This window comes from Eptatretus burgeri, chromosome 2, assembly GCF_056783735.1.
Source record: "Eptatretus burgeri isolate ZD-2024b chromosome 2, Ebu_testis_v1, whole genome shotgun sequence".
NCBI classification, from domain to species: domain Eukaryota; kingdom Metazoa; phylum Chordata; class Myxini; order Myxiniformes; family Myxinidae; genus Eptatretus; species Eptatretus burgeri.
Genome location: NC_140962.1, coordinates 53058617 through 53081116, shown reverse-complemented (window position 1 = coordinate 53081116; position 22500 = coordinate 53058617). Strand labels below are relative to the sequence as shown.

The window sequence follows — 22500 nt, the reverse complement described above, 5'->3', positions numbered from 1 at the left end:
TGCCAAGGGGTAAAAGACCCTACAGAATACCACTAATTTTGCATTTTTTAACGATTTCGGGCCAAACTCATGACATTGTAATTTTCGAAGGTATTTCTTTTGTTTTGAGATATTCTGTGCAGTTTGTCATGAGCAGGGGATTAAAAGGAACCCAAAATACCCCCACATGTAGCATATGTACTCCAAATAAATACAATTAATAATGATAATGACAGTTGGAATTTTCTCCCATGATGGTATTATTAGTTAAACCAGACACCATCGGTGGCATTGCCGCTGCTGATCTTTTGTTTTTGGCATCATGACACCTGTACCTCTGTCATGCATGGCTCAAACGTGTCAAATCTTCTTATCAACTTCAAGACACCGACCTCAAGAAGAGGATCATCACTCATTGTATTGGTCAAATTAGGCCTATTGAACAGGTAGGATCTTAAAAAGGAAACCAAAGATGTTCTCATAGTACAAGATCAGAGGATTAATGAAACTATGTGCTGCAGGACGCATCAACTATTGTCGCTACACTCCAGCGTATGTTGCAGAGATGAAGCAGTTGGAACAAACTCAGCCAAGAATATATGAACACATGATGCAAGGTGGATTTGTTGTGCGAAGATCCCCACAAAGAGCATTTAATTGTGTGCCAACTGACCAAGCCCTGGAACAAAGTATAAATCAAGAAGTGAAGAGTCGAGGAGGCATCATCGGCTTCACCCTTCGTAAAGGGGCACTTCTGCGCTGGCTGACGACACGACATGTCACGAGGGAATACTCGGAGCCTTTCAAAGACATTTGCCAATCTGGTTCAAAAGCAAACCTTCATGAGGAGCTTGGAAATGCACGCATGAACAAGGACAAAAAACGATCTGAAGAACATGAAAGAATACATTGTCAGCCAGTGTCAAAATCCATTTAATCTAGATGAGGTACCAGAATCGCTTCTAAACATCACCACCGGTCAAATGGCGTCTCGAGAAGTTGAGAATTCTCTGAGGTGTATTCCAGAAAAAGGAAAAGCAGCCTCTGAGGACTTCGTCAAAGAAAGAATTGGGACCGAACATTCTCAGAGTTTCTGGGACCCCTTGAAGAAGAAACTGTGTTGACAATTTCAGATATGAAGAAGGCACTCACCAATGACAAGGACCGGAAGCTGATCATTGATACTGAGGTGTTGTTCAGGCGGCTATTGGCTGTCTCACAGAGTCGTAATGTCGATTTGAGGAAGGTTCTTTGTTACAAACTGGCCGCCGTGCCACCAGCACTCTTCCATGAAGATGGGTCGATGAGGAAAACTGCAAAGGCTGACCTTACCAAGAAGCTAGAGGCAAATTGTGCAGACGTTCTCGCGGAGCTGCCACAAATCTCAGCAATATCTGAACCCACATCATCCGCATACATAACTGATGGGATGGCTATGATTCAGAGTTTGGATGAAAGTCACTTCACAACATTCCAAGATTTAGCTACAATAGTTCAGAAACGACTATTACAACATTTCAGGAATCCTTCATTGGATATCAGTTGCATTACAGTAATCTTTGATTGCTATGACGTCGAGACATCAATCCAATCATCCGAAAGGCAGCGGAGGGGTTCCAACAACATGGTACTAACATACCAGATTCAAGGAGGCAGACATGTTCCAAACTACCACCAGTTTCTGAAAAGTGGAGGCAACAAGTCCAGCCAAGCAAACTTCATCTCTCAACATATATTGTACAATTACGAACAATTACCAAACGAGAAATCAATTATTGCGGCCAGTGGTTTTGGTGATGGCAAGCTGGTGAAAGAAGTCCAACCACTCGGAGTCTCATCGATTGACTCTCTTCAGAGTATACAGGAGGAAGCGGATACTAGGATAATCCTCCATGCCGTCAGGCTCTCACGTGACCATTCAAGGGTCATTGTTCGCTGTGATGACACTGATGCCCTGGTACTGTTGATCTACTATTCTCGTAGAAAACAGCTGACTGACAAGGTATACATGTACGTTGGGCATTCTGGAAAGGAGAGATACATTCCAGTCCATGAGATAGTTACTCAGTTAGGACCGACTGTTTGTGAGTGTCTCCCTGCCATACACGATATCACTGGGTGTGTGTGACATCACATGTTCTTTCAACAGAATTGGGAAGCAAACAGCTTATTCTACACTGATCAAGAATGCACAAGCATTGTCAGACATGAAAGGATTTCATGAGGCTGATATAGACACTTGTGTTTCATTGTCATGGAAATTTGTGCTTCTGATGTATGGCAAAGAAGGCAAAGACTTGGATTCATTGAATGATCTACGTTTCCATTTGACCACAACCACAGACAAGCCAGCATCTAGGCTTCCCCCAACTGAGAATGCAACAAGCAGCACATCCTACAGGCCAAGTATCAAACCAAGATTTGGTGTGACAGCCATGTTTCTCACCCACCGTTGATATCACCAGTTGGTCATGGCTGGTCCGCTTGTGAAAGTGGTGGAACTACCCAGACTATGTATACTCAAGATTCCGCTCCAGCTGAGGTTCGGACTTAACACACTTCCACTGCACTGACAAAAACTGTGAAAACGGGAGGATGTGCCCTTGTGTCCTTGCAGAACTAGTGTATTGACATAATATGTAGCTGCACTGACTGCAACAATCACAGCAATGTCGTACAACAGGAAAATGAAAATGCAACAGAGATAGACACTGTTTTCGATATTTAGATGCATGGCCAGCTGATTTCAGATGTGATCAGTATTGAAAGATTCATGAGTGGGTTTCACTGTGCAACAACATAAACTAATTGAATAGATTTTCCCAAAGGTGTGAATCTTTTTATCCGGGTTCAACTGCAATTTAATTCATGAGGCAAACTGACTGGTTCATCAAATTAGACTTGGGACTGTTAGAACATGTAATGACAATATCATGCAAAAAAAAGAGGTAATTGTGGCATAAAATGAGTTTTAAAAAATGCCGATTTGGAGGTATTGCGGGGGTCTTTTACCCCTTGGCAGCATAAAAGTCCATGAAATACCTTGCATAATATCAATTTCTAATAGTAACCCTGATATTTTCCATAGTTTTCCATGATAACAGTTCATTTTTGCATAAAAGATGCCGATTTCAGAAAAATGAGAATTTTCACTCGAACCGCGCACGTCAGAGAAAGGCTTAATTTACCTGGTTGTGAACATTCCATCATAGTTTAACTGACATATTCTTTAATGAGACACCCTGCCTGATGAAGATAATCAAATTTGGCACTTTTAAAACATATATTGGGCATTTAATAAGAGAAAACGTACAAGTTTTTGCTAAAATTGCACAAAAAACTGCCAAAATTGGGGGTATTTTGTGGGTCCTTAACCCGCTCAGGATTCTAAAACCCCCTAAAATATCTTAAAACATGTCCAATACATAGAAATACCCTGAAATATTCAACCATTCTACATGTATTTTATGCTTATTGAAGTAAATAAAGAATTATTGAAAATGGCCATTTTCTCTTATGTTCCCGCACTCAAGGGGTCAATTCACCATGTTGTGCAGAATTTCAACAACTACAACCTCAGTTTTCGAAAACTAGGCATCAATACGGTTCAAATGAGACCGGTTTCAGCTTGTTATACCACCGGTAGGGGTATCTCGTAAATTAGAGCCCTTTTTCAGCCTCGGCCACTACACTATTTGTCGCCTTCGACCCTGCAGAGATAATTACCAGATCAACTGTAATCACATCTATATAACTTGGGAGGATCGTAATTCTTAAAGTTCAGTCTTCTTACAGATATGTTTTCTCAAATATATTTCATGGGGATGGCAGGATGGCCGAGAGGTATGCACACTCGCCTCTAAACCGTCTTGCCTGCATTTGAATCTTGGCAATCTGGGCAAGCCTGGGTTTCAATCTCGGCCCATCTCGTCTGGGTTTCAATCTCGGCCCATCTCACCTGGGTTTCAATCTCGGCCCATCTCGTCTGGGTTTGGATCTCGGCCCATCTAGCCTGGGTTTGAATCTCGGCCCATCTAGCCTGCGTTTGAATCTCGGCCCATCTCGCCTGGGTTTGAATCTCGGCCCATCGAGCCTGGGTTTGAATCTCGGCCCATCGAGCCTGGGGTTGAATCTCGGCCCATCGAGCCTGGGTTTGAATCTCGGCCCATCGAGCCTGGGTTTGAATCTCGGCCCATCGAGCCTGGGTTTGAATCTCGGCCCATCTAGCCTGGGTTTGAATCTCGGCCCATCTAGCCTGGGTTTGAATCTTGGCCCATCTAGCCTGGGTTTGAATCTCGGCCTATCTCGCCTGGGTTTGAATCTCGGCCCATCTCGCCTGGGTTTGAATCTCGGCCCATCTAGCCTAGGTTTGAATCTCAGCCCATCTAGCCTGGGTTTGAATCTTGGCCTATCTAGCCTGGGTTTGAATATCGGCCCATCTAGCCCTGGTTTGAATCTCGGCCTATCTCGCCTGTGTTTGAATCTCGGCCCATCTTGCCTGGGTTTGAATATTGGCCTATCTAGCCTGCGGTTGAATCTTGGCCTATCTAGCCTGCATTTGAATGTCGGCCCATCTTGTCTGGGTTTGAATCTCAGCCCATCTCGCCTAGGTTTGAATATTGGCCTATCTAGCCTGGGTTTGAATCTCTGCCAATCTCGCCTGGGTTTGAATCTCTGCCCATCTAGCCTGGGTTTGAATCTCTGCCCATCTAGCCTGGGTTAGAATATTGGACCCTCCCCCCAGTGTTCGGATCTCTATCCGTATTGCCAGGGTTTGAATCTTGGCCCATCTCACCATGGTTCAAATCTCAATCCATCCCGCCAGTGTTCAAATCTCTATCCATATTGCCAGGGTTTGAATCTTGGCCCATCTCACCATGGTTCAAATCTCAATCCATCCCGCCAGTGTTAAAATCACTATCCGTATTGCCTGGGTTTGAATCTTGGCCCATCTAGCCTGGGTTTTAATCTTGGCCTATCTAGCCTGGGTTTGAATCTTGGCCCATCTAGTCTGGGTATGAATCTCAGCAAATCTGGCCTGGGTTTGAATCTTGGCCCATCTAGTCTGGGTTTGAATCTCAGCCAATCTAGCCTGGGTTTGAATCTTGGCCCATCTAGTCTGGGTATGACTCTCAGCCAATCTGGCCTGGGTTTGAATCTTGGCCCATCTAGTCTGGGTTTGAATCAGCCAATCTAGCCTGGGTTTGAATCTCTGCCCATCTAGCCTGGGTTAGAATTTTGGGCCATCCCGCCAGTGTTCGGATCTCGGCCCATATAGCCAGTGTTCAAATCTCTATCCATATTGCCAGGGTTTGAATCTTGGCCCATCTCGCCATGGTTCAAATCTCAATCCATCCCGCCAGTGTTCAAATCACTATCCGTATTGCCTGGGTTTGAATCTTGGCCCATCTAGCCTGGGTTTGAATCTTGGCGTATCTAGCCTGGGTTTGAATCTTGGCCCATCTAGTCTGGGAATGAATCTCAGCAAATCTGGCCTGGGTTTGAATCTTGGCCCATCTAGTCTGGGTTTCAATCTCAGCCAATCTAGCCTGGGTTTGAATCTTGGCCCATCTAGTCTGGGTATGACTCTCAGCCAATCTGGCCTGGGTTTGAATCTTGGCCTATCTAGCCTGGGTTTGAATCTTGGCCCATCTAGTCTGGGTTTGAATCTCAGCCAAGCTAGCCTGGGTTTGAATCTTGGCCCATCTAGTCTGGGTATGACTCTCAGCCAATCTAGCCTGGGTTTGAATCTCTGCCCATCTAGTCTGGGTTTGAATCTTGGCCTATCTAGCCTGGGTTTGAATCTTGGCCCATCTAGTCTGGGTATGAATCTCAGCAAATCTGGCCTGGGTTTGAATCTTGGCCCATCTAATCTGGGTTTGAATCTCAGCCAATCTAGCCTGGGTTTGAATCTTGGCCCATCTAGTCTGGGTATAACTCTCAGCCAATCTGGCCTGGGTTTGAATCTTGGCCCATCTAGTCTGGGTTTGAATCAGCCAATCTAGCCTGGGTTTGAATCTCTGCCCATCTAGCCTGAGTTAGAATTTTGGGCCATCCCGCCAGTGTTCGGATCTCGGCCCATATAGCCAGTGTTCAAATCTCTATCCATATTGCCAGGGTTTGAATCTTGGCCCATCTCGCCATGGTTCAAATCTCAATCCATCCCGCCAGTGTTCAAATCACTATCCGTATTGCCTGGGTTTGAATCTTGGCCCATCTAGCCTGGGTTTGAATCTTGGCCTATCTAGCCTGGGTTTGAATCTTGGCCCATCTAGTCTGGGTATGAATCTCAGCAAATCTGGCCTGGGTTTGAATCTTGGCCCATCTAGTCTGGGTTTGAATCTCAGCCAATCTAGCCTGGGTTTGAATCTTGGCCCATCTAGTCTGAGTATGGCTCTCAGCCAATCTGGCCTGGGTTTGAATCTTGCCCTATCTAGCCTGGGTTTGAATCTTGGCCCATCTAGTCTGGGTTTGAATCTCAGCCAATCTAGCCTGGGTTTGAATCTTGGCCCATCTAGTCTGGGTATGACTCTCAGCCAATCTAGCCTGGGTTTGAATCTCTGCCCATCTCGTCTGGGTTTGAATCTTGGCCTATCTAGCCTGGGTTTGAATCTTGGCCCATCTAGCCTGGGTTTGAATCTTGGCCTATCCAGCCTGGGTTTGAATCTTGGCCCATCTAGTCTGGGTATGAATCTCAGCAAATCTGGCCTGGGTTTGAATCTTGGCCCATCTAGTCTGGGTTTGAATCTCAGCCAATCTAGCCTGGGTTTGAATCTTGGCCCATCTAGTCTGGGTATAACTCTCAGCCAATCTGGCCTGGGTTTGAATCTTGGCCCATCTAGTCTGGGTTTGAATCAGCCAATCTAGCCTGGGTTTGAATCTCTGCCCATCTAGCCTGGGTTAGAATTTTGGGCCATCCCGCCAGTGTTCGGATCTCGGCCCATATAGCCAGTGTTCAAATCTCTATCCATATTGCCAGGGTTTGAATCTTGGCCTATCTCGCCATGGTTCAAATCTCAATCCATCCCACCAGTGTTCAAATCACTATCCGTATTGCCTGGGTTTGAATCTTGGCCCATCTAGCCTGGGTTTGAATCTTGGCCTATCTTGCCTGGGTTTGAATCTTGGCCCATCTAGTCTGGGTATGAATCTCAGCAAATCTGGCCTGGGTTTGAATCTTGGCCCATCTAGTCTGGGTATGACTCTCAGCCAATCTAGCCTGGGTTTGAATCTTGGCCCATCTAGCCTGGGTTTGAATCTCTGCCCATCTAGCCTGGGTTAGAATTTTGGGCCATCCCGCCAGTGTTCGGATCTCAGCCCATATAGCCAGTGTTCAAATCTCTATCCATATTGCCAGGGTTTGAATCTTGGCCCATCTCACCATGGTTCAAATCTCAATCCATCCCGCCAGTGTTCAAATCACTATCCGTATTGCCTGGGTTTGAATCTTGGCCCATCTAGCCTGGGTTTTAATCTTGGCCTATCTAGCTTGGGTTTGAATCTTGGCCCATCTAGTCTGGGTATGAATCTCAGCAAATCTGGCCTGGGTTTGAATCTTGGCCCATCTAGTGTGGGTATGAATCTCAGCCAATCTAGCCTGGGTTTGAATCTTGGCCCATCTAGTGTGGGTATGACTCTCAGCCAATCTGGCCTGGGTTTGAATCTTGGCCCATCTAGTCTGGGTTTGAATCAGCCAATCTAGCCTGGGTTTGAATCTCTGCCCATCTAGCCTGGGTTAGAATTTTGAGCCATCCCGCCAGTGTTCGGATCTCGGCCCATATAGCCAGTGTTCAAATCTCTATCCATATTGCCAGGGTTTGAATCTTGGCCCATCTCGCCATGGTTCAAATCTCAATCCATCCCGCCAGTGTTCAAATCACTATCCGTATTGCCTGGGTTTGAATCTTGGCCCATCTAGCCTGGGTTTGAATCTCGGCCCATCTAGCCAGGTTTCGAATCTCAGCCCAGATATAAATTTTTATTCTGGTGTCTCGCCACTTGGGAAAGGCATCAATGTGTGTTGCCATCCATTGGATGTATGTTAAACTGGCATCCTGTCTATGGGCATTAGTTGGTGGACATTAAAAATCCCACAGTGTCGATGAGCTATTGTAGTACCATGTATGGCCGAGTGAGGCCCACATTTATGGAATAAAATGGTGCGTGATCCTCTCGCTGTGTCCTCATCATTGTGCTAAAGACACCACAATTGGCGACGATGATTTGTTGAACCATGACGACATCGCATGGTACATTCTCGGAGTACGCCAGAGACAACTGTGACCTCTTTGCGCTGCAGCTCAGTTTCTATTTCATCGCTAACAACGTCACCGATGCTAGGAAATGGAAAGCCATTCTTCCGTCGTCGCTGCCGGTGAAGGTGTTTTGTCTGCTGTCTGACTTGATTTCACCTGCGAAGGCGTCGGATGATGCTATCACCGATGAATACATATTCAAGACATTGCACGACCATATTAAACCGAGCAAGTTGCCACAATTATCACGGTATGACTTTGAAAACCTGGTTTGGCTTCCTCATGAGAGGGTCGCTGATTTTGATACCAGACTCAAGCATCTGGCAGGGGATTGCCGTTTTGGTGGTGATGAATGGCCATAGAGATTGAAGGATCATTTTATCGCTGGGTTGCGGGATGAGAATATGGTCGCATCAGTTCTTCGGATAAAGTTTGAAGAGATTACTTTTGCAAAAGCTGTTGAAACTGCAGCTGTCATGCAACAAGCTAGAAAGGATGTTTGTGTCATTGTTGGGGAGTACTTCTCTGTTAATGTCATAGCCATTGGCAGGTCATGTGCTCAAAATTCCCCATCTTGGTCAGCATATCAGGAACCTCTTTCGCCCTGGCTGTACGCAAGCATTGCATTGCAGGGCCAGCTGCCAAAAAAGTCTTGTTAGGGGTGTAGTGGTTCATACTCATGACAGAACTGTCTATTTCAGAATGCAGTGTGTCACCCGTGTGACAAGCCATGTGCGGAGGGTCTGTCAGGGCCTGGCACCATCATCGGTTAATGTGGTCAAGGCTACCAGTGAGGTTGGTCAACTTTGCATATTTCTGATGATGACAGCAGTAAATCATCCCTGTGAGGTGTCTGTCAGTGTGAATGGCAGGCCAGTCAACTTTGCAGTGAATACTGGAGCATCAGTCAGTCTCGTGAGCAAGCAGACCTGGTGTCGTTTGGGTTGTCCGGTGTTAGCCTCAGTACACACTACGCTTCGCACATACACTGGGTAGTTGATAAAACCATTAGGTTTGATGGATGTAGTGGTTCGTTATCGAGAGCAGCAAGCAGTGTTGGCCCTGCATGTGATTGATGGTTTTGGAGCATCTCTCCTTGGTCGTGACTGGTTGCACACAATTTGTCTGGATTGGTCAGATATTTAAACTGTTCATATGTCGTTTCCTTCTCCTTCCCAGTTGAAATGGATCTTGGAAAAACACCAAGTTATATTTGGGCCTGGGATCTGGAAGCTCGTTGGTGCTCAAGGTCACCTACACCTGAAGGAGGGTGTCAATCTGCGATTCTGTAAGTCTCGACCTGTGCCGTATGCTCTTCTTGATTGGATGAAAACAGAACTCAAACCGATTGGAAAAGATTGGTGTCATTGAACCAGTGGTGCACTCTGAGTGGGTAATGCCCATGGTCACGGTGCTTCAGTAGAATGGAGGTATCCACGTGTGATGACTTCAAAGCAACCATTAACCCCAACCTCTGTGTCGAGCAGTCTCCACTTTTTTCCATTGACGAGATATATTCGAAGTTGTTGAGGGGTCGGTATTTCATGAAGTTTGATTTGCGCGATATCTCCTTCCATCTTGAGATCTCACTAGAGAGAGGATCATCGCCTTCTTACCATCAATACGTATCTGGGTATGTATCAGTAGTATGGCCCATCTTTGTTTCAGTATCGCTTCTGCTCCAGCAATGTGGTAGAAAACTAAAGGTCGTCTTTGTGCCGACTTACCGCCACAATGCTACTTGGATGACATCCTCATTGTGGATGCCACGGACAAACAGAATCTTGAGAACATTGATAAGGTGATGTCCAAATTAGCTGCTCAGGGTCTCCACCTAAAGAAACACAAATGTTTATTCTTTCAAAAGCGAGTGAAGTACCTGGGCCACATCATCATCCTGGATGGGCTGTCGAAAGCCCCTCAGAAAGTCTATGCCTCAACCGACATGTCCAGCCTAAGAGACAAAGTTCAGCTTTGTTTCTTCATTGGGCTCACTCAGTATTACCAGAGGTGTGTCATCAACCTAAGCACTGAGCTCGCTCTGCTGACTCACATGCTGTGTCGAGATGTTCGTTGGAAGTGGAGTTTGACGGAACAAGCAGAATTTGAACAACTCAAATTTCACCTTACTGCAGACACAGTTCTCGCCCATTACAATCCTTCATGTCTTCTCATTCTTGAGTGTGACAGCTCGTCATACTGGTAACGAGTGATGGCACTGAGCATCCAGTGTGTTTTGCGTCACATAATTTGATGGCCACAGAGCAGAATTATGCTGAAATTGAGCGTGAAGCACTGAGCCTGGTTTGGGGTGTCTTGAAGTTTTATTAGTACTTTTTAGGTCGACATTCCTGAAGCACATAATGTTTGCTTCATCTGATGATGTTCCCTCTACTGCCTATGATCACCGTGTACGCGTGTCAATATCTGGGTGCACTAATTCTGGGTGTGCTGAGTTTTGAGAGTATTGATGCCAACAGGGGTGCATCGAGTACCAGGTATCAGCCGACCAACATGGATGCTCACTGCTCCAATGTGGGCTGATGCCTTCCCAATGGCATGCAGTCTTGACACACAAACTGTGCACTTCACTGCATGACCAGCCAGACTTCAAATGAAAAATGCAACAAATACTCTTTGACAAGCTTTGAAGAACTTTCATTTGTACTCGAGAACAACACTGTAGTTACAGTGAAAGAGACACGGCTTCTCGGCATGATCATCAGACTCCATTCCACTTAGGCCTAAGTCACATTTGCCACGGCGGCTGTAGGTTCTACAAAATCTACGGCCACTCGCAATTATAGGGCGGCCGCAGTATTTCCATGGTCACACAATGTAGCAGTCACATATGTTTTTATTTTTCGGGGAGCCGTACGGCATATTTATAAATTGTGGAGACCGAAAACGTGGGGGTGCCATACAGTCTTTGATTTGATGTCGCACGGTGACCATAGGGCGTTCCTGCGGCGGCCATATAATTTTCAAGGCAGATGCAAGATGCCCGCAAGGCGATCGCAGGGGGACCGCAAGGGGGCCCTAAGGCGAACGTGCGGCCAGACGGACGGTAACGAGTGGGTTCTTATTTTTTAACAGTTCTTTTGTTTCGGCTTGTCGAATTGCTATGGCGAACGTAGAAATGAAAAAAGTTATAACTCCGCGCTATAATTCCACGGCGACCCCTACGGCCTGTAAAATATAGCCAAACGGCGTAGGCCCACCCTGAGGCCACCGCAGAAACTCTGCGGCTGCCGCACGTTTCTGTCAATTCAGAGGGCATACGGCTGCCATATAGCAAATGTGACTTAGGCCTTAACCATGTGACCAAATCTGACCAATCAATAGTGGATTGCAGAGGGACCAGTCCATTATTATATAGAAAGGGGTAAGATGGGTCAGTCTATTATTACAGTACAGACAAGTTAACATTGGTCTCCACATGTCACAATTTCCTTCTGCGAACTGATCATCAGCCGCTTCAGTTCATATTCAATCCTCAGAAAGGCATTCCAGTCACGACTGTTGCTCGGCTACAGAGACAGTGTCTCATCCTCACTGTGTATGACTACAAAATCAAATTCCATGCTTCTAAACGGCATGCTAACTGTGATGGCCTGTCTCAACTGCATTATCCTAAAGTCATCACTAAACCCACAGATGAGGTTGAGGTGTACATGTTCGAACTGATCGAGTCTGGTCCGGTAATCGCTGCGGATGTGGCCACTGCCATTCATCATGATCCCGTTTTGTCGCGTGTTGTCCACGCTATGTTGTCTGGTTGCTTGCGCGAGTTGCCCTCGACATCAGAATATGCTCCATGTGTCGCGTGTGTCCGAGCTGTCTTTTGCTCAAGGTTGTGTTTTGTGGTGCATGACGGTGGTCATTCCTGCTTCATTACATCAGCGGTCCCATTGAGTTGCCCAATGGTCATTTCGGTGTGGTGAAAATGAAGAGTTTAGCCCGGAGATCGTTGTGGTGGCCCGGGCTTGATGCAGACATCGAGCAGACGGTCAAAGCATGTGCTATGTGTGAAACTGATGCTGATAATCCCTCATGCGTCTCATTGTTTTGGCTGCCCACCGATGGAATGTGGTTGCACGTTCATGTAGATTTTGCTGGGCTGGTCATGAGCTGTATGTTTCTGGTGGTGATCAATAATTACTCAAAGTGGCTAGAAGTCGCTATCATGCTGTCCATCTTTGCAGAGAACTTGGTGACGCATCTACAGAGGACTTTTGCAAACAAAGGTATTCTGGAGATTTTAGTTTTTACAATGGTCCATAGTTGGTATCTGAGGTGTTTGCTGTATTCATGTGCGGTAATGGTATCAAACACCTGCGGTCAGCACTTTACCATCCAGCTACAAATGGCCAGGCCAAATAATTTGTCAAAGCTTAGGAACATACCTTACATAGGGGCCAAGTAGAACGATCTGTGCAGAGTAGGGTCGATGTGTTTTTACATGCCTATCATAATTCAGTGCATTCCACTACACAGGAAACGCATTCATTCCACACGTATGGCTGACAGTTATGGTCACGGCTGGATTTGCTTCGATCTTGCGCACCGCCGGTTGTTAAGGTGATCAATGTTGATTCGTTCATGGTGGACCAGCCAGTTTTGGCATGAGACGAATTACACCAACATAAATGGGTAGCAGCGACTGTGATCGGAGTTTTCGGGCTGCCTAACTTCCTTATTTGTACTTTGGCCGGTCTTACCTGGAAACGTCGTGTGAATCAATTGTTGGCTTGCGGGTCTGATAATTCATATGCTTTCAATTCCGTTCCGCTGTCTGATATGTTCTCATCCATCGAGATGTTCATGACCAGGTTCCGACTGCCTGTCCCTCTATGTGTGGATCTGGATGTTCACGGCAGTGATAGTAACACGGATGGTAATCCGGTATCGGTTGCAACTGGTTTGGTGTCTGGTGGGGAGCCCTCACCTGTTTCCAATGCCGCACCGTCGCCGGTCGTGTCTGTGGCTCAATGTCCGCGTGTTTCTTCCAGACATGTTGTATGATCCACATATTTGGGTGACTATGTGACTTGAGAGGGGAGTGTAGTACTGTGTATGGCCGAGTGAGCCTTGCTTTGATGGAATAAAATGGCTCTTGATCCTCTCCATGTGTTCTCATCATTGTGCTAAAGACACTACAGCCATCGCCAGCACGATGGCCAAATTAAAAATTCCTGCCATAACCTACAGAGAATGTTGCATCTGATCAACGGCACAGCCACACCCTTAACTCTGTGGCCTTGTGCTGCATACGAAATTAGAAGAAATGTTTCTTATATTTTGTGCATATGCACAGCACTCCATTTTTACAAGCAATATTTTGCAGTCCATTTCAACTCACTCTGAAGACATTATTACATACAATACTATATAGTGTATACGGTATTCAAAATGTGTGGACTGGAATCATACAATGGAGAGCAGAGAGGGGTAGGCATCATACAGTGGGGTAGGCAGAGTGCACCCTTCCCATAGGTTATTAATGAGACAGATTGTTTTTAATCAATTTTATACTTCAACTACAACTCTTTCCTGACCCAAGTTATTCCTGCCTTCTTGTGGGAGCAATTCTGGGGCTAGTTGGGTCAGGAAAGATGGGCCAAACCTTCTCATGAAAAGGTCATGAAAGAATTGGGCCAAACGATATTGCCCCCGACACCATTATGTAATGGTATCAGGGGCAATATCACATGTCACACCTGAAGCAATGCCCAGGAGAAATCGCATATGTGGCCCAAGATATAAGTTATAAACAATCCATATACAGTCCACATACAATTTGATGGCTAGAAAAATTAGACAGGCAATGGGATAAATCATGCATGTGGGAAGACTCATTTAAGCACCTTGATTAGCCAAAGATTATTGTGACTTACCTGGAACCTGAGCTAATGGAGGCAACACTGTTTTGTTAGTCTGTCGGGGATGCATTAAGCATAGACTGTCTCGAAGATGTCTGGTTTCCTCCAAATTTCTTTCAGTTTAATGTTAACAGTCGTGGCTATTTAAAAAGACAATCATCCATTGAATGGAATTGACTGAATAGTTTGTGGTTATAATAATTTTTACTTCCCGTAGATGTGCCCCACAAAATGCCATGATAAGCTATTTATACACTGACACACCACATTTGTCCAAGGCAGAAAACTCCTTGAAATTGGATAAGTAATGACCAAATGCATCACAGTCAGACAGACAGGCAGAGAGAGACACCAAATTGCGTATTTTCGTTTAATTTTTTTAAAAGTTTTTTTTTTTAATTGTTCTGATTAATAAGTTGCATTTAATCACAAAATATACACTTTTGTAAGTTTTCTGCACTGTAGCAAACTCTATACCTTGTTGATCACATCTTAGACAGATTTCAACATTTTCTGTCGGTTCAACATCTGCACGTTCTGAGAAAAGCATCATGAGAATGTTTTATTTCGATACAATGTAAAATGTTTGGCATACATGAATTTTTAAAGTCTGTAACGTGCTCATGTTTTTTTGTTTTTTTTTATAAAAATGCTGTTGCGGTGAAAATTGAATGTCCAGGAGAGGTTGCAAGGGAGTAAGACTCATGATGAAAGAAGTGGTTCGTTTTAGATGATTGCCAAGGTCTTGCAGTCTGCTAAGTGCAATATCTTGTGTTACTGCCTTTTAAACAGAGGATACTGAAGATGGAAACTACTTGCCTTCATAAAGGTGATTCAATACTTAAAAAAAAACATTTTTACCTGAGTTCACCAGTTTTTGTCTTTGATAAAATTTCTGTCTCAGACTGAACAGTGAATGGAACTTCCCCAATGCTCGGTATTCGCTGCATACCGAAGTTCTCTGAAGCAGCTTGACAATGAATTAAATTTTTCCATGGCTTCGTAACAAGCTGGATGGCTATTAAGATTCTCTCGTGCCAGTTAGTCACAAATGGAATTATCCATGGGTCCAAGTTCAACAGTACAAACATCTCATGTCCTTCCCATCCCGTACATGCAATCTTTTCCAACCCTATCAACCCAACCTGACCATCACCCGTGTATTACAGCGTTCAGTCTTTCATTCTCTCTTATTTTCCTGTTTGTTATTTTCCTTACGTGTTCTGTCCAACTTATTGCCCCACCACCCCACTGTCAATTTGTTGCCTTTTTACCTCTGTCACCTGACTCATCCATAAGTTTTGCTGTTGTAGACAAGAAAAAAAAAACATCCAAAAATATAAAATCACAGAGGGATGAGATCTCAAACAACCAACCAAACAAGGCAGGAATGGCACCACAATCCTCTTCTGGTTTAGCATCACAATATCTTTTGATGTTGTTCCATTCACAATCCCACAATTGAAGTAAAATGTCAAAAGATATCATGATGCTAAACCATAAGAGGATTGTGGTGTCATATTGCAGCATCACAATGTGGTATCATTCCTACCTTGTCTGGTTATTATTTTTCAGATTTCATCCCACTACGTTTTTACATTAAAATTTTTTTTCTTGTTTCTGCAATTTTTAAAAGTAATAAAATGCTTAATGTTTTATATATATTGTTATTTTGGCATGCATTAAATCTATCTACATTACTAAATTGTTTTAATACTTGTTTTAGTTGATTTTGGGGATGGTTTGGATATGTCTTGTTTTTGGAATGGTACTGTCCATCCCGCCCCTCCCACAATCCTGGCCTGGTTTGGTTGAGTTTCTTTTCCTAATAAAACAATTAATGTCTTATATATTGTTAAATTTTGGGTTTCATGCACCAGCCCAGAGACAAAGGGATGTCCTCGAATTGGAATCATCATCATGGCTTCAGCAGTTATTGAGTTAGGTTCAGCTACAGTTTTACATTGTTTTGAGAGGGAAGAAGCAGAAGAAGAAGAAGAAGAAGAAGAAGAAGAAGAAGAAGAAGAAGAAGAAGAAGAAGAAGAAGAAGAAGAAGAAGAAGAAGAAGAAGAAGAACAAAATGGCATTTTAGCGATCTCTCATTGTGGTACTTTAGCGATGTATTCTGGCATCTTTTTAAGTCTTGGTAGTTCAGAACATGCTCAAGAATAAAAGGTATGGCTTTGACTTCACTCTATAGTAGATTGTAAGCCTCTCATTGTGTACACATTTGAATGGGCGGCCATTGTTTCCCCGTATCATCCCTCCATATGGAGTACTACTGTACTCCATGATAAAACACTTTTTAAAAAACACCAGCCTGGAAAGATACAAAATAATGTTTTGTATTAAAGGTACTCAATCAATTACGTTGGGATTGGTCTATTTGAAGCTTTCACAAAAATGTTATAAAACATGAGGATGCTAATGCTTACATTTGCAGTATTTCCAGGAAGCATAGTAAGCTGTGATGCCACCCACTATGATGATGATCAGAACAGTTAAGATGCAAACAATCAGTGGAAGTTTCTTTACATCTGAAAAAAAATTAACAGCAATATTACTCTCATCAGCATCATCATTTTATTTTCAGATCCATTGGCTTTAGCTCAATAACATGCAGCACTTGATAAGACTAAAATTGTCATTCGATGCAGAACCAAGATTATAAAGAGCCCATCACTATCAGCCATATTTGCATATGAGATATTTAAATAATGTTGTGTTTTCTATGCTTTTAAAAATTGCTCTGATTAAAAAGTTACATTTAATCGCAAAATAAACATTTTTGTAAGTTTTCTGCTCTGCAGCAAACTCTATACCTTGTTGATCTCATCATGGACAGATCAACATTTTCTGTAGTTTTAACATCTGCACTTTCTGAGAAATCTCTCTTGAGAAGTTTTTATTTCTTTACAATGTAACATGTTTGGCTGACATGAAACCCAAGGACCTCATCGCAATGCAACAACATCCCACTGAGCTATTGTCTTGCGTGCTCAAAAAACCCGAAATCCAACTAAGCGGCTCCGTTTTGTTTCACCAAGATGACCTTAAATCTCTATCTTTTGACATGAGTGGCTGGGCTGAAGCCTCCGGGTTGAAGGCAATGCTTTGGTCTGCGCATGTGCGGGACTCATGTCCATTGGAGAGATCGGATGGGAGCGCTTCGTCATGCTCCACATATTTTGATTATATATATATATATATATATATATATATATATATATATATATATACATATATATATAATATATATATATACATATATATATATATATATATACATATACATATATATACATATACATATATATATATATATATATATACATATATATAATATATATATATATACATATATATATATATATATCTTCTTCTTCTTCTTCTTTCGGCTGCTCCCGTTCGGGGTCGCCACAGCGGATCATCCGTATGATCCACATAGTGATTTGGCACATGTTTTATGTCGGATGCCCTTTGTGACGCAACCCTGGTCGCCTCTTACGACACAGGGATATGGTACACCTATTTTAACCGGGGTATACACCGGCCCAGTATACTGGTACTCATTTCGCCGACCTCGGAAGGATGACAGGCTGAGTCAACCCCCTGGTGTATTAATTCAGTGGCTCAACGATATATAGAAATATCATTCTATATCATATATAGAAATATATCATTTTGTTTTTTTTTAAGATGAAGAATGTGGTTACAACCAAAATAAAACTAGATCTACTCTGCTAATTTGACAAATAAGCACGAGCAGACCCATCTCAGGTGACGTTTCACCAGCTTCATAGCCAGCTTCCTCAGACCAATAGACTTTAATGGCCAATAGACCTCGATCGGCGTAAGGAAGCCGGCTGTGAAAGATGGTGAAATGTCACCTGAGACTGGGTCTGCTCTTGCTTATTACGAGCCACGAGGTCTATTGGCCTGACGAAGCCCACTGTGAAGCTGATGAGACGTCGCCTGAGACCGGGTCTGCTCTTGCTTATTGCTCAAATTAGTGGAGTATATCTAGTTTTACTTCTGGTTGTATGCACCTTCTTCTTCTTTAAAAATGTGTAATACCAACTGCCCCAATCTTATACAAGTGTGTGTGTGTGTGTGTGTGTGTGTGTGTGTGTGTGTGTGTGTGTGTGTGTGTGTGTGTGTGTGTGTGTGTGTGTGTGTGTGTGTGTGTCTGGAGCACATAACATGGTATTACAATCCAATTAAGTTTGGCATAAAAGTTGGGCATTGTGTCACCATCCTCACAAAATTCTCACTTTTGTGTGAACCTGTTGACCACATTGCCTGATGAGAATCACATTTCTTGTTGTTCTATAACTGCTGCAGCAGCCCCAAGAGGATCGTATAAATTGTGAGCCTCTAGTGGGAGTTTCCCCGTGTAAGAGATGGATTAAGTTTTGAAAGTATTTTCATTTTCAAATGTGATGATCTCTCAAGCAGGCCTGAAGCTGACTGTATTTTATGCTGTATGGTATCTTGTAAATGTACAAACGATTAAGGAGAATGAAACTACCCCTCCCCTGTAAATGCCCCTTCTCTCTCCCTCATTATAATTTTTTTTGCACGAGGTATATGACTGATGGACAAGCTGTCACACAATCATGCACAGATGTGCAGACAGTTACATGAGACAACACTGGGCTTGGCTTTTTTGACAGCAGACAAATGCAACCAGTGATCTTGGGGTAAGTGATGAAACTTCACAGAACACCCTTGATGCTGACAACACCATCTTGTAACGTCAAATTTATCTCTGCACCCATCAGGGCAATTCAGGAGAAATCGCCATCCTCATGGGATGTCAACCCTTGGGGTTTTCCATGCTCTCCTCTAAATGTTGAACATCAAGCAAAGAAGCAGCATGTACTTTTAAGTATTTGTTATGACTTGGCCAGCGTCGGAATCCAACCGCTGGCATCCCATTTGCACCTTTCTCCTCCCAATTTTATTTTACCTTCCTCCACCGTCCTACCACTTCCCAACCCGTTTCTCTCTCCTCTATTGAGCTTTTACTGTATTTTTACACCTCTGCCATGACACCCTATCTCATCCCCAACCCCTTTACCCCGAAAATAAAAGTTTTAAGGAATTCTCACCAGAAGGTGATTTCTCAGTACTCTTCACTTCCTTTCGAGTTTTTGAAGCATTGCTGATTTGAAGAACTGAAAGAGTGACAATATGTTTTCAAACCATGCATAACATGATAATACAGTATTTGAAAAAACAGTGAAAGCAAAATTTCATCTAAGACATATCAAAAGAAAAATGAGTTTGCCAATGGCTTACAAGAAGAATACTTGGGAATGTCCAAGGAATTAATCGCTTTGCATTTCAGCACATCCTCCATTGCTTCTTCTTCGTGATGAGTAATTTGAAAAACCACAGCTGCAGGCAGATCTTGGTGAGACCTCTTTATAAAAGTCGAGTTTTTGAACAAAGAGTATGTTATTGGTAGGGAACCTTGTGCAGATTCACAAGACACATTAAGCACAATTCCATTGGAGTCCCAGTCCAAGGCTTTGATTGTTGGATTTGAAACTGCAAGCAAACATCAGGAAAAATAGATAAAAAGTGAAGATCACTTTGATAAATATTTAGAGGTTGATAACTTCATTGTACTACATCTTAAACCTTTTTAACAGTCGTGTTCTCCCAAAAACTTCTATACAATGCTATTAGGATGCAATGAGACCTTTAACTATATGACATGAGTTCAACCACAGTGAACATAATCCTGTAATTTTTACACAACCAACACTGATTGGCTGTGTCAAATAGTTTCATTTTTTTTCTCTTTATTTTTTCTTGACATTACTTTTCCTGCCTCTGAATGAGTAGTGCCATGCCAGAATAAAATTAACACCCCTGATTGGAAGTCAGAATAATTTTAACAATCTCTGATACGAGCACAATTAACTTGACTTACATGTATGAGTATCTAGTTGCATCTTCTTTGGCATCTAATCGTGCTTGAACCCATAAAGTTATTGAATGGCTGATATTCTGGAGGATAGCCTGATCCAGGTGTTGCCAAATTTGGAGGAGATTTTGTTGTAGTCCTTGCATATAACTTGACAAACATTGCCTTTTCCACAGCTATCAATCCATATTTCCACGCATATTTGATGGCAGGGAGAGGAAGTTCTATATGTATGGCATCTGGCACCATTTTCATGAAATGTGTTCCATACCTGTCCCTTTGGAAATTTAGCAGAAAATAGATTATGTTGCAAGCTTTTGAGGCAGGCTGCTGGATCCAGGATTTTTGGGGGGTTTGTGGGGCTTCTTTCTGCATGACGGGTTGTGTTCCTGATAGAAGGCATACCTTTGGAATAGGTGTATAAACAGACTTGCTGCCCAGCTAGAGGCCTAAAACCCACGTGTGTGTAACACTCGGGGGGGGGGGGGGATCTAATTATCTAGTGCATAATCTCGAGTCCTCTTCTCTGCCAGTTTCTGACTGGAGCCAATGCACAGGATTCTGGGAGGTCCTTCCGATGCCACTCGTTTGCATTATTGGTGCCATTTTGAATGCTCCTTGTTTTTCTCCAAAATTCCCCAAACCCTCTCACCTACTCTTTAATTTACTGTGAGCCAATGATCTGTGGTACCCCATCCTCATTATATTTACCATCTTCTTTCTTTAATTTTCCACCCAGAGGGGCATTATTGTTTTTTGCGCTTGACTCTTCCCCGTGTGTTACTAATGATGATAATAATAATAATAATAATAATAATAATAATAATAATAATAATAACAACAAAACGCATGGCAAAATGCCTTGTTGATCTCGTGAGAAGAAGGTTTCTTGCATACTAACATGACGTTATTGTTACGAGTTTCCTTCCATTCTCATTTTAATTTGATATTTTTGCATGAAAAGGATGTCATCTATATTTAGTAGCTGATAGCTCCCTCTCCTCCACTTCCTTCACAATCGATTGCATTTGGTTTCAGTGAAATGGGGGTTTTGATGGTTAGTGTTTTGCATTTTCCAATTATAATGATGAGGTGCTTTTTTCAGAAGTCGGTGTTGTAAGAATGATCCACCAAAAATGAAATGGAGCACCGTGATGCCCCTTTCCTTTCCAAGTGTAATGATGTGTCTTGGGTAGATATTCCCATTTCGCATTGTTACATACTTAACTTCACGAGTATTACTACAACGATAATTTGGCCATCTTCGTTGCTTTCTGTCTCATTTTGTTCATTTTCTGAGTGAAAACTCGAATCATGCGCAAATAAATCCAGTGATAAATCCCTCAGCCTATGCAGTGCCAGGTTTGCAATGGCGTCCGGCCCATGCTCAGAACAGGCCCAAAGTGGCCATTTTTTTGTTTTTTCTCCAAGTGTCCACATCCCAATACTTTTCAATAAAGAATATTCACATCATTTAATGCTACCTTTTAAAAAAACGTACTAGGTATTTGAATTGAAAAAAAAAAAACAACTACCATTTCCTGGCACATAATGTCACCACAGCCCACACTGTTAATGGTGGATGTTCCAGTTCGAGTACCACACACACGCAGAGTGGGAGAGTTATAGTTAATTTAGAGGACAACTAGATAATTAGGAACACAATGATGAAAAAAACATTTCACTGCCACTCAGAAACATCTGCAACTTCAACTTGTAAATAAAACTTACATACAGCTGTGTGCTGTGTTAAAGACTGCTTCTGTGTCGATATGTCCTTTGCAATGGCTCCCCAAATGGGGAGCCACAGATTTGTTTGGTGCCAGGCCAAAAAAGTTAATCCGGCCCTGAGCCTATCACAGTCGCATTTCTCATCGCACTGCATACTCATCCATCTTATACGTCACAACATAGCCGACTGGTTTCTGTTCCAGAAATGAGGAAAGGGTGTAGTCTGGGTCAGCTTGAAACAATATGCCTGGGTTAGTTTTCAGAATTTTATCACTGACTTTTCACTTTGGTCACAATATCAACAAGGCATGCATTTTTAGTTTATCTTAAAAATTTGGTGGAGTTATTTTCATTTTCCATGTCAGTGACCGTTTAATTGCTCGCAATGACGAGAGGCATATCAGTGACAATCAAGAAAATTGATTTATAATTCGGCAGATTGCTACCACAATATGAAAATGCAGTTCAACATCTCAGGACAAATTCGTGAAAATGGCAGGAATCAAGCCCTAAGTTTCCACCACAAGTCTTCTGACATGATTGTGCAGGAAGTATTCACCAGGTGTAATATAAATATACAATCTCCCAAGAGCAGAGATGGGGGGGGGGGAGTGAAGGCCAAGATTTACTTTTTCGTTATCGACTCATAGATAATCCCATATATATAAATATATATATATATATATATATATATATATATATATATATATATATA

The 22500-nt window shown here is 42.9% G+C and overlaps 1 protein-coding gene across 4 annotated transcripts in view; it reads right to left on the bottom strand.

Annotated features, from left to right (window-relative positions):
* LOC147032055 (uncharacterized) overlaps positions 1-22500 on the bottom strand; it is a 37293-nt gene that overhangs the window by 9275 nt on the left and 5518 nt on the right. For 2 of the 4 annotated variants that reach the window (XM_085869342.1, XM_085869345.1), the window contains exons 3-5: positions 19421-19672; positions 19231-19296; positions 16552-16653 (exon numbers count right to left, since the gene is read on the bottom strand). In XM_085869342.1, the coding sequence (XP_085725468.1) occupies positions 16552-16653; positions 19231-19296; positions 19421-19672 (420 nt within the window). Of the gene's footprint in view, positions 1-14495; positions 16437-16551; positions 16654-19230; positions 19297-19420; positions 19673-22500 lie in introns of those variants that run through there. The other 2 variants (XM_085869343.1, XM_085869344.1) reach the window with 2 other exon arrangements.